This window comes from Urocampus carinirostris, chromosome 6 (assembly GCF_059441175.1).
Source record: "Urocampus carinirostris isolate Australia breed hairy pipefish chromosome 6, RoL_Ucar_1.0, whole genome shotgun sequence".
Lineage (NCBI taxonomy): Eukaryota > Metazoa > Chordata > Actinopteri > Syngnathiformes > Syngnathidae > Urocampus > Urocampus carinirostris.
The window spans coordinates 24,983,980-24,997,288 of NC_142354.1; the positions used below are offsets into that span (position 1 = coordinate 24,983,980).

At 39.7% G+C, this 13,309-nt stretch overlaps 1 protein-coding gene across 1 annotated transcript in view; it reads right to left on the reverse strand.

Moving 5' to 3' along the window:
- The window catches only part of arhgef25b (Rho guanine nucleotide exchange factor 25b), a 48,135-nt gene that overhangs the window by 15,694 nt on the left and 19,132 nt on the right, over positions 1-13,309 (reverse strand). Inside the window, exons 4-6 of the mRNA XM_088338417.1 lie at positions 2,844-3,115; positions 2,691-2,783; positions 916-935 (exon numbers count right to left, since the gene is read on the reverse strand). Of these exons, the coding sequence (XP_088194543.1) occupies positions 916-935; positions 2,691-2,783; positions 2,844-3,115 (385 nt within the window). The remainder of the gene's footprint in view (positions 1-915; positions 936-2,690; positions 2,784-2,843; positions 3,116-13,309) is intronic.

Below are 13,309 nucleotides of genomic sequence, written 5' to 3' on the forward strand. Positions count from 1 at the left end.
ATAGACCGGTAGCTGTAAGTCTATCTATAATGCAGTGCAACCGGAATTGAATGTGACCAAATCCTTCTATTTTACTTTTCATTTTTAGCTGAGCCTTTTGTGATGAAAGAAAAAAGAAAAAAGCCGGGACAAAGAGGTTAAAAAGGAAAAAAGAGAAGAAAAAGAAAAAGAAACAATGAAAAATATGAAAAAATGAGAGCAAAGAAAGAAAAGGCAAAAAACAATAAATAGCAAGAAAGAAGCAAGGAAAGAATAAAGAAAATAATTAACAAGAGAGAAAAAGAAAAAGGGAAAATGAAAATTGAAAAAGGCACATTTATATGATAGTTTATGTATTTTTGCTTATCATTCAGATCAACAGGCTATAATAATCAGGAAGCCTTGCACTATTTGTTGTTTGGTCATTTTTCCTTTTTCTCTCTTTTCTTTTTAATATTTCCTTTTTTGATTTATGTTTTCCCTTTCTGTTTTTTTTCTCTTTTTCTGGATTTTTTCTTTTCATTATTACATAGATTTTCATCTTTTTTCCCCCCTCTACTTTTGTCTTCTTTCATTGAAATTTGATTGATTTTCTCTCTTCATCTTTCTTTCATTCCTTTTTTTTTCGTTTTGTTCTTCATAAATGTCTAGCCAAAAAAGTGAGAGAAAAAAAACTATAGTTTTTCGGTCACTTTGAGTCTCCGTTATTTACATTCTTCTTTTTGCCTTTAGCACTTGTTTTGGGTTTCAAAACACCATCTAGTGGTCAAATATTACACACTGTACCTTTAACAGTGCATAAAAATACAGAATTGGAAAAAAACGGTCTGAATTGAATTATTTGACGCTTCATCTAAGACTTGGCGGAAGGCCATTTTGCTAATCTGACAAGCTTGTGAAAATACGGCAAATTCCTCGAAGACACACTTGGATGACTTTAGCGTATAAATCTCTCCCTTGAACTCCAAAGAACACACAACTGAAACAAGCTCGAGCAGATATTGTGAGTATCTCCTGACCTTACAAATGTATGTCTTTCTAAAGGAACAGCTAGAAAAAGTGAAAACATGCATCTCGCCATGCCCTCGAGGCCGTAACACGGATTTAAACTTCTTACCACACCGTTCCAACGCAGACTCTTCTACTGGCCGCTTGATTGCATCCAGATGAGGTTGCAAAAAGCCAACTAATAAGATTTGACTCTCATGAAGCTCAAAGTGCAGGTTAGGGTTACCAGACAGAGGTGATACGTGCATTTGGAACAGTTAGTGCAAATATGGAGCGGTTTACACGCAAATGCAGGAGCGTGTTTGCGTATTTTGTGATTCATGGCCCTGGCATGTTCGTTTGCTTGTACTTATTGCGATTAATCATCATCAGAGCAGGGAATCTAAATAAGTACGCCATGTGATTGGTGAGGAAAAGCTCCATTTAATTTAAAGGTCGAGGATTTGTCCTCAGACGTGCAAGTTTAAAGTGACACTGTGTGATATTTCACCACTAGATATCACTGTATTGCGTAGTGCAACGGGAAACACTTTCTATAAAGCACAAGAAAGAATATAATACTCAAAATGACCAAAACTCACAATTTTTCTTATTATTATTTTGCCCAGCCTTTCTCAAGGTTTGGGGTTTTTACGGGCACACATAGCAGCAAGATGACAATCATGTCTGCTCCATTGAGGTGATCCTAATATTATGTAAAATACATACAATTTTTGTATCTTTTTTATAACATCACATTGCCTCTACCCCCATCATGCTCTCATTCTACAGAGGCACTACCGAGAGCATCCTGACCAGCTGCACCACTGTGTGGTATGGTGCCTCCACCATGTCCTGCCGAAAGACCCTGCAGTACATTGTTGAAAAGCTGAAATAGGTAATTGGTGTCGCCCTTACGCCCCATCGTGGACATCTACAGCAACAGCCTCACCCTCAAAGCCACCAGGATTGCAGATGACCACTGCCTACAATCTCACAGCCTCTTTCACCTTCTGCCGTCAGGCAAAAGATTGAAAAATCGCAGAGCCAGAAGCAGCAGGCTCAAGGACAGGTTCTTCCATCAGGCTGTCAGGATTCTCAACTCTCTCCACAACCTACCCCCTCAACCCGTCTGCTTTCCGCCACTGCTTTATTTGGATTCTGGCTTATACTTTGCATATTTATTATTCTAAACCTTATATTTTTAAAAATATTAAATTAAATATTAATAGTATTGTATTTTTTTTTCCTGTTTGTTGTTTGAAATGAAATGAAATGATCTGCATTTATATAGCGCTTTTCAAATCAATGACTTCCCAAAGCGCTTTGAACTGTGCTCCACATTTCCCAATAGCGGCCTTGCAGCCATGTAATGCGCTAACCTGGTTATTGGGGGTATTAGGGGTTCAGTGTCTTACCCAAGGACACTTCGACATGTAACACGGACGAGCCGGGATTCGAACTGAGATCCCTTGATCCCAAGACGAGCGCTCTACCTCCTGAGCTACTGCCGCTACTGCTTTGTTATTATTATTGTGTCTTATCTATTGCGAGTAATTGTGCGAGGGGAAGAGGAAGTAATTTCATCTGTGCTGTATGTTGTGCATTTAGCATATTTAAAAAAGTAGTAGTTGAGTTGAATTAATCAAATACAAACGATCCCGATTTGTATAACGCCTTGGTGGTATGACGCGATGTTAAAACAAAGACATTTCAGGACTCACGCCTTCGCTTTGCAGGAGGTCCGATAAGTCACCCAGACGGGCAGGCTGGAGAGGAGATGAAGCTTCGCTAAACAACAGCCCATCTTTCCATACCTGTGCAATAGAACACAACCGTCACCTTCTAAGTTTTGGGAATATATTACTAAAACCAACCGCTTCTCCAGAAGTAAGGATGGCGAGGTCGCTGTCAGGCCTTAGCTTGTCCGCGCTGTGGAAAATAAGCGACGGCTGTTGTGTCCCGTCCAAAGTATGCTTGTCGGCATCGAGGCTCAGCTTGCGGACCGGTCCGGTGAGCCACTTCTTCAAGGCGCTGACAGGATGCCGCGATCCTCCTGAACCGGGGCTCGATCCGCCCGAGGCCTGATGGGACGGTGGGCCCGGTAAGGGGTTTACGCTTCCGTCAACAGTCGCTACGGAGTATGACTCTGCCGGGGGGAAGAAAGAGGGTCACAGAGGGATTTTTTTCCCCTCTTGGGTCAGGAGCCTCAGATAGAGTTGTGCACAAAAATGTTCAATTTCCTGTGCTGAGCCTAAACTGAAACTTAAGTAGTTGGGGCTGCTGTACCCATTGGTCCGAAGTTCTGATTACGAATACAGATTCGCTCTTGTGAGGAACGTCTGTGACTTACTGAAAGGAATTGTACAAAATATTAAATATAATTTTCTTTATTGTCTTTGCTATTAAAGTTATGAAACATTGTATGCAACAAGATTTGAAATGGCTCTCGAGGGTAAGCATGTTGTAAAGACCTTAAAAAGAAAAATAGGTCAAAGTGTCACGGTCGCCATGACGACCAGTATGCCACGCCCCAAACTCAAGCTGAAGCAGATCAGCTGATTGCTGTTCTGCTTTTTAAGGCTGGATTTTGGGTTTGGCGGGTGCTGGTTCATTACTCTTATACACAATCCCGGTCTGTTATGCTTGTCCTGTTTTAGTCTGTTATGCCTTGTCATGTTTTAGTCTGTTATGCCATGTCCTGTTGAGTTCGTGCCGGAGGAACTCTGTATTGTTCTGTTTTGCCCCGGAGTATTGGGCGACTTTTATTTTATTAAATAAAAACTTATGGATCGTCAACGCATTTGAGTTCTCCCTTCATGCCTCCTGCCTCCGTTCTGGTCCGGTCACCTTCCACGCCACCACGTCTCGTGACAGAATGAACCCGCCAACAAAGAGAACTCAGCGAACGATCCCAGCGCGACTTGGGGAGAGCTGGAGAGCGCAGTTCGGCAGGCGCCTACTGTGTTGGCCTTCCCTGCCCGTTCGAACCACGGCCCCGCCCGTCGTGGCCCTTGCTGTGCCTCGAATGGGGTCCCAGGAAGAATTGACGCCTGCCTGCCCGACTCCCGTGCCGATTGCCTGCTATTCCCTCTCCCCTGCGTGCAAGTCCGACTCCGACTCCGCTCCTCCTGTTTTGTCTGTTCTGATTTTGACTCTCTCATGTCTTGTCTGTTCTGATTTTGACTCTCTTATGTCTTGTCTGTTCTGATTTTGACTCTCTTATGTCTTGTCTGTTCTGATTTTGACTCTCTCATGTCTTGTCTGTTTTGATTTTGACCCTCTCATGTCTTGCCTGTTCTGATTCCGCCTGTCCTGTCTGAATCGCCACTCTGAACCCGAACCCCCTGAGTCTGACTCTTCTGAACCCGAACCCCCAGAGTGCGACTCTTCTGCATCGGCCTGACCTGAGTGCGACTCTTCTGCATCGGCCTGACCTGAGTGCGACTCTTCTGCATCGGCCTGACCTGAGTGCGACTCTTCTGCATCGGCCTGACCTGAGTGCGACTCTTCTGCATCGGCCTGACCTGAGTGCGACTCTTCTGCATCGGCCTGACCTGAGTGCGACTCTTCTGCATCGGCCTGACCTGAGTGCGACTCTTCTGCATCGGCCTGACCTGAGTGCGACTCTTCTGCATCGGCCTGACCTGAGTGCGACTCTTCTGTAGAGGCCTGTCCTGAGTGCGACTCTTCTGTAGAGGCCTGTCCTGTTTATCTGTCCTGTTCTTGCCTGTCCTGTTTATCTGTCCTGTTCTCGTCGGTTCTGCCTGTCTGTCATCCCCTGTCCAGTTGGCCACCAGACCCCCCCTGCCGAGCGCCGATTCCGATCCGCCCGACGCAGATGGCGCCTGCCTCTCCCCGTTCCTGCGTGTTCGGAGGAGGGAGCAGGGTTGCCCCAATCGCGATCGTCAACATTCCGGGGCGCGAGGTAGTAATTTTTTCTTTTTTGGGACCTCGGGAGCTGTCCCTTAAGAGGGGGGCTCTGTCACGGTCGCCATGACGACCAGTATGCCACGCCCCAAACTCAAGCTGAAGCAGATCAGCTGATTGCTGTTCTGCTTTTTAAGGCTGGATTTTGGGTTTGGCGGGTGCTGGTTCATTACTCTTATACACAATCCCGGTCTGTTATGCTTGTCCTGTTTTAGTCTGTTATGCCTTGTCATGTTTTAGTCTGTTATGCCATGTCCTGTTGAGTTCGTGCCGGAGGAACTCTGTATTGTTCTGTTTTGCCCCGGAGTATTGGGCGACTTTTATTTTATTAAATAAAAACTTATGGATCGTCAACGCATTTGAGTTCTCCCTTCATGCCTCCTGCCTCCGTTCTGGTCCGGTCACCTTCCACGCCACCACGTCTCGTGACACAAAGACTGTCAGGATAAACTGGCAAAAAATATTTGCAATGTAGTTCTTAGAGACTGGCCCAAGGTCTAATAAAAGTGCAATAAATGTGTAGTGCATCCTAACAGGAGCGCAATGAAAAGTAGTAGAATAACATTTCGCAGCAACAGAAAAAACTGCAAATAAATCGCAAAATATGTAATTTCCACAGTTTTGCACGCTTGTTTAGGATGGTGATGGCCCTGAGGAAGAAACTGTCTCAGAGGCTAAAATTCCTTTTTTAAGGGACCTACCAAAGGGCATCATGTCAAAGTGAAAGGAGAAAAAGAAAATCAATATTTTTAAAAAAAATGTAATACCTTTCATAGATTGCAAATACAGCTACTTTATTCCTCTCCAATCCTTGATACTGTCCAATACAAGTCATTATGAAAATAAAGATTTAATAAATATTTTTTAGTATGTATTTCAAAGCCATTTAGAATCAGAGTGCTGCACAACTCAATGAAAGTTTTATCATTTGTAGTGACATTATAACACAGAAAAATAATTCTATTCATCGTTAAAGGTGTTTTCTGTGTTTTTCTCATTTTAGAATTTATTTTAAGAATATTTTTGAGAATATGTATGTATTTAAAAATGACCGGCATTTTATGTCATCTGCCATAGCAGAAAACATAAGAAGTATTTCTTTTTTTAACCCCCCAAGATGGACAGTTTCCTAATCTTATTATATCCTATTATTTTTCTTATTTTACTAGAAAATATATTTTAAAAAAATCCAAATAAGTAAAATTATTTGGAGATAATTTTTGCTCATTTTAAGTATTATTATTTTTATTTACTATAACAGCATTTAAAAGTATAATGTTTTCAATGATTGTATTTATTATTTCTCTTATTTTACTGGAAAAAATACTTAACAATGAGAAAACTTAGAATTAGAAAAGTTATTTACAAACAGAACAACAACAAAAACATTGAAGAGTACATACAGTGAACACATGAGACATTAATGATAAGGACGACATTTTACAGATTAACTTGACCTTTAAACCACATCCAAAATCAAATATATGCAGCAAATATTTTAGTGAAAGCACATTCAATTAATTTTTGTGTAAGACTTAAAATGGTAAAATAAAATATATTTGAAAAAAAGGTCAGAAATACAATACATGCCAAACTTTTAAATTAAAAGCAGTCGATTTTCTCGCGCTGTCTATTTTTACAAGTATTGAGAGTATTAAAAAAACAAACATAAATGCTTGTTTAGAACAGGAAGTTGTGTCATGATGACTGATTAGGATCACCTGTGCCCGCTTGTTTGGCGCCAGCCGCTGCGGGCTACCTGATTGGTTTCCTGTCCTTTTTAAGCCCAGTCCTTTTACTCGCCTGTTGTCAGTCCGTCAGCGAACCTCTATTTCAACAAGGCAAGCACTATGACTCTGACTCTCCGCTTTTTGCACCCGTTTCTCCACCCGTCCGTTCTGATCTCCCTGTTTGTCTCCGGCTAGGACCTGTTTTTTGACCCCGACCACATTTGCTCTCCTGTCCCGGCTATCGACCTGTTTTTTCCGTCCTCGACACCGCCATCGTGGGCGCTGCCCTTCCTCTTTCTATCAATAAACTTGTAGTTAACGTTACGCATTTGGGTCCTGATTTCGTTCTGGTCGTGACAAGTTTAAAAGCTTTACCAAAATAGAAATCTGATGTGATCAATGTATTCGCACACAAGATTTCGTTTCGTCTCAAAATAAAGTAGCCGTAGATTAAAATATTAGTCTCTGGTTTTTAGATTTTTTGTTGTTGAATTTGAAAAAGTAGTAATTTTTTTTAAAAAGCCATATGCGTTTTTAAGGGGCAAAAATCAGTGGTATTAACCCATAAAGCGGTGGCGTTGGCAGGCATGGAGATATTATCATTCCACTTAGACTTGCGGCATCAATTCTAAAAATAATTTGCAAGAGTTAACTAACTGCAACGATATTGAAAAGGACACTGAAGTGAATGTCCGAAGCTCGAGACTAAAATCTCAGGTCATAGTTTTCATAAAACAAGATTACAATAGGTCGGCCAGTCATTTCCTAGCAAGAGTTTCCATCTTGCGCTTTACAATTACTGTAGTGTATCAAATCTCCTCTCACATTGTTTCCATCGAGAACCTCAACATTAACATGTCATCCCTTTAATTTAGTTGTGCAGGTTTCCAGGGCTGTATTGCCCTAAGCCTTTGCTCCCTGTCAGCACATTTATGTAAGCTTTAATCACAATGACAAGCCAGCAAGAAGCCAGTGAAAATATGGGCTGGGCATTTGTCCAAACGGTCATGGAGTCGCTGAACAAGAGACCATAAGAACAGGAAAGTACAAATTCAGATGTGTATGCATTACTTAGCAATACCCAATTGCAAGCACATCCAATTCACTGGTGGAAAGATTATACAAAAGGCATTCAACTGTTATTCGGAGACGTTTTGTTGTTTTTAAAACTTTTATCTAAAACTGAAACTACGATTCTCTAAATCCACTTGAATTCAACTTTAAAAGGTATAAACAAATATTTTTTCTCCTTGAGAATTTTGATGGTATCAGTGATTCTCCAACAGGATCTTATGGTCTAACTATATTTTTCATTCATCTTGGTCGGTCAGTTTTCTTTGTTACAGACGTGAGCAGATTTGAATGAGTCTCATCATATAGTTGTTCCAGTTATATCATTTTGATTTTCTAACAATATTTTAATCAAGCAATTGTAATGGTAATAAAAGCACCTGGATATTCATATATTTAAATATACTTATTTATGGTTATTTGCTTTGTGTTTCGGTCACTTGATGCCACAATATATAAATTTACTTAGTCATTATACAGTCTTTACATTGATCTAAAATCTAGATTAATGTAATGACTGTAGATTCGAAATGGTGTTGTGTTTTACCGTTGTGAGAGAGGCCATCAGTCTTATCAAATCACCTGCAGGATTCAATCATGACAAAGGACTGTTGTGAAACTGCTGCCTTGGGAATTTTCCACTAACGTCTGTGTTTTGTCTCTTTGGTATGTGAATGACTGTCTCCTATTTTGAAAGTTAACTTGTAAAACAGTTAAAATCGGACTATTCTGATTTATTTTATTTATTGTATCGTAGCAAAAAAAACAAAACTGCTCACTCCAATGCTTGTTTTGACCCGTCTCATCTCGCAACCCATATGTTGATTAGAACATGCAGGGGAAGACAAAGTCTTTCCTCCTTCAGTTGGAAACAGTATAATTGGTGGACTTTAATTAAAAAAAAAACAGAACTGTCATTGTAAATTGTTAACCTGACCCCAAAAAATAATACATTAAATCCACTAAAAGGACATTTCCTGTTCCAGTTCCATGGATTCAATCTGTGTAAAATTGAGCGTGGCAGATTAAGCTCAAGCATTATTAATTAATAAGCCAAATGTCCATCCTTTTTTTGCATTGCTTATCCACACTAGGGTAGCGGGGGTGCTGGAGCTAATCCCAGTTGTCTCTGGGAAGTGGGCAAGGGACACCCTAATCTGGTTACCATTCCTGTGTAGCACTAAATACTAGCATGTAACGTATGTGATTAAGGACCTTTTTAAATGATTAATGACACCTTTTTAGAGTTCATTACAAGAATAAACACACAAAATGTACTCATTCACATTTAGTTTATTCTATAAATGATGTATAATGTCAAACTAACCCGTCCATTAATTAGTAATCGGGGGAGTTCTGCCGAAATTGGAGTCTACTTATAGGGACCGTGTGTAATATTTGACCACTAACTACCGCTGTATTACGTAGTGCAACCAAAAGTGAAAGCTAAAAAAACACAAAGAAGAATTGAAACTACAGAGAGTCAAACTGACCAAACCGCACCATTATTATCTTTTTTTGTCCAGCATTTGCAAGGTTTTGGGGTATTCGTTATAGCAAGATCTCGGACAATGAGGTCAGCTCCTTCTAGGTAAGGCTCATAGTGTGTAAAATGAATGCAAATTTTTACCTAGGAGCATATAGAAAATATTTATATGTTAGTTCATGTAGTTACTGAAATTATTATTTTTTTCTTTTTAATGAATATAGCATTTACCACTAGGAGATACCAGATAATTCACATTGTCCTTTTCAAAACGTATATTGGTCAAGTCATGTCTATTTGTATAGCCCTGAATCACAAGGGGTCTCAATGGGCTGCACAGACTACAGACTATTATTACACCATCCCCTGATCTAAAACCTACATGAGGACAAAGAAAAACTCAAAAACCTCAACATAAGTAAAATGAAGAAACCCAGCGAAGGGACCACACATGAAGTAATCCCCCTTCCAGGATGACCGGGCTGCAATGGATGTTGCATTCACAAACAATAAAATTAAGAATAAAATATAGAATAATTAAAGTAAAATCCATGAAATATAAAGAATAAAAAGGATGATCAGGTTGCAATGGATGTAGCAATACCAAACAATACATAGATATTGTCAAGCTGAAATATAGGTCAATAATAAGCTATAGAATATGTGTATTTTAAGCCTAGATTTAAACAGTTTTACTAAGGTTGCAGATCAAATCTCATAGGGCAGAGCATTTCACAACACCGGGCCCGAATGGAGAACGCTCTCGGACCTGCAGACACTAAATATCTTCACTGCGACCAACATTTAAAAACGTTATGATATACAATTTAAACAATACAACATTACTGTTCAAAAAACACTTTACCATGAATGCGATACTCAAATTAAGTTCCTGAGGAAAATTGCCGATTATTTTGCACCACTTTATGTCCAGTACGATAGCTAGCTATGTCTTATGTTTGTCTTTGTTGTAAATATGGATATGTGATTCTGGTACTGCTCTGTGTAACAATGGTTTTATTCTTTTGAAATAAGGGCCGTTGCCACCTTAAAATCCATGAAAATAATTGATTTCATGTAGTATTTCTTGGGCAAGTACAGCCTGGTGGCGCCCATCCCTCTCCAGGCCAAAATATGTTTCCGCCCGGTCTCGAACCAAGTAATTGTGCAAACCACGGAACTACGAAAACACAAATAATGAACAAGATAAAACTTTACAAAAAGGGTTTACTTTGAGCATGTTAACTAAAACGATATTTTGGATCTCTCAAATGCCAAGTGACGGTCATTCGACTGCCGAATCTCCACCCAAATGCACGTTAGTATTTACTTGAGGAGCTTATGTAACAATCAATTTTCCCAGAGCGCGACAGCTGGATGTCCATCCGGGATGTCACCACTGCACACAGCCACGCAGCACTGGGATTTGAACCTTGCATGCATCTCTGCAGGCAGCAATAATTTTAAAATCTCTCTTTGGCAAACTAAAGCTGATTTGTGAGAGTTGCCGGGGCTTCTCGTTATTTGATTCGTGATGTGTTGGCAGGTGGATTAAAGGTGGCGGATTGAAAAAGACAATGGAGCCTGAAAAATGAGCAAATGTGAATTGGACCAAGAGAGTTGTTTGCTTAATACTGACTGCCAGGGGTGATTTTAGGTTTAGAGTTTTGGTGGTGCTGATCAGACATGGGACCAAGTCACACATGTGCAAGTCTCAAGTAAGTCTCAAGTCTTCACCTTCAAGTCCCAAGTAAGTCCCAAGTATTTTTTTCTTGGGCAAGTCAAGTCACAAGTCAAGTCCCGAGTCTTAGATTGCCAAGTCCAAGTCAAGTCACAAGTCATAAAAACAGCGACTCGAGTCGACTCGAGTCCAAGTCACTAAGTCTCAAGTCCCCATGTCTGGTGCTGATCACCCAGAGTGTCTGGTGGCTTATTATCTTTATTATTATAATTTTTTTCATTGCAAGTGATTCAGGATCAATCAACACTGTATAGGACTGTCACTTCCCATTTGTAAACATCACATTACATTTTGTGGTTAAAAAACTTAATTATCAATTTATATATAATTTATTATTAAATTAAGCTAGGCTGATGATTGTTGCATTCGATTCAATGCAGCTACAATGAGGACTAATATCATGATATTGGGTGGTAAAACGTATAACATAGTCTGTAATACACATGAGCCTCTAAAGCAGGGGTCGCCAAACCCGTGCCCGCAGGCACACTGACGCCTGCGGCGACATAATCCTGTGCCCGCGGCCCCATTCTAAAATTAGACCTAATCACAAATTATCAACGTTTGAAATGTAATTAAATCGTATATGTTCAACTTAAAAAAACAATCATGGCACAGTTCTGAGGTCATGAGATCGAGCCTCCCTGTGTGGAGTTTGCATGTTCTCCCCGTGCCTGCCTGGGTCGAGTCCGGGCACTCCGGTTTCTTCCCACATTCCAAAAACATGCATGTCAGGTTAATTGGCCGGTCCAAATTGTCCCCTAGGTGTGATTAAGCGAGCGTGTTGTCTGTCTCTGTGTGCCCTGCGACTGGCTGGCAACCAGTTCAGAGTGTCCCCTGCCCACTGCCCGAAGATAGCTGGGAAGGGCTCCAGCACCCCCGGGACCCTAATGAGGATAAGCCGTGCAGATAATGGATGGATGGATAGTTTGTTTTTTTTCCTACATAATTTATCATTTCTACAAACATGGTGCAGAGATTATGAAAATGGAATTTATGATAGCGTCTTAAACATTTTAAGTTATTTCCTGCAAGATGTTAAAAAGTTGTCTTTTTTCCCTTTTTTTCTTTCTTTTTGAGCATTTGTAATTGAGACAATTGGAAAGGTAAAGAAGAATTAAAATATTGCATGTTGAACTGATCTGTTTCCTACCTTGTTAAATCATTCTGAATATTTATTAATAATTTTCACGTAAAATATCAGTAAGATAGAAAATTAAATTAATTAACTAATGAAACTAAAATTCTTGTTTCAGAAGTGCGTTATCAAGGTGCCCTTTGTGTTACTCCGTGCCCTTGAAGTTGCTCTCAAAAACGTTGGAGACCCCTTGTCTAAAGTCATTATTCCACAAGTGACTCTAGCCAAGCGAAAGAGGAGTGGGGAGGGGGGCGAAAGCGGTGTTAGAAAGCAAATAGACTGAACCATTTCAAGGCAGTGAAGTATTTACAACGTTGCGTTCTTCGAATCTTCTTTGTTCACATTAGCGTTTTCATCATACTGAAGCCTAACCTGTCCTTTTTAAGAAAAAGAGAGTTTTAAAAATGCAATAATTTTGCGGGGTGTTTGGATTGAATTTTGGGGTGCTTGTGCACCCCACAAAACAGGCTGGCTACGCCCATGCTGAATGCTGCTAAGAAACTATTCATCGCAATGGATTTCCTCCAAATAATTCAAAACCCACTGCAGTTAAGACAAGGGAATAATTTGTACTGTTTATGCATGCGCGGAAATCTGAGAATGCATTCAAACATTCGCTCACTTCATATTCCATCAGGCTCTGTGGAAAAGAAACTTTTCAGGTTTACATTATAGAAATGTTTTCTGTAGAATGTCCGCTGTACTGCAAAAATGTCTTCAAGACTGCAATAAAAAAAAAAATCCTACCGGCGAAAAATGTATCTTATTTTAATTTATTTTTATTTAGTTAAATCATAAAAAAGTATTTTTTACCCTGCTGAGCCCACAGGTCATTAGGAAAAGGGTTCCTGGGTTTCCAGGGTTATAACGTAATATATGCATGATAATATAATACCATATATAGCTTATTATTCAAAAATATTTCTCATTTTAATATATTTGACCTCATTTTTCCAGGAAAAAATAAATCTAATTTAAAAAATGTATATAGTAATTTAGTATATAAATTGAAAAAATACTACAGCATATTTCAAAAAAAAATTAAAATTATGAAATGTAAAAAAATAAAAAATAAAGAAGAATCCTTCAAACTTTACTCTATTTTAACTAGTATCTAGGATTACACTTGAACAAACATCTTACCCAATGACCCAGAAAATGTTGGTTAATTTAAATATTATTTTGGTAATTGTAGTTTTTGAGGGGCGCAGTAGGAATTTCTTTTTCCGAAGGGGGATGACGGAAAA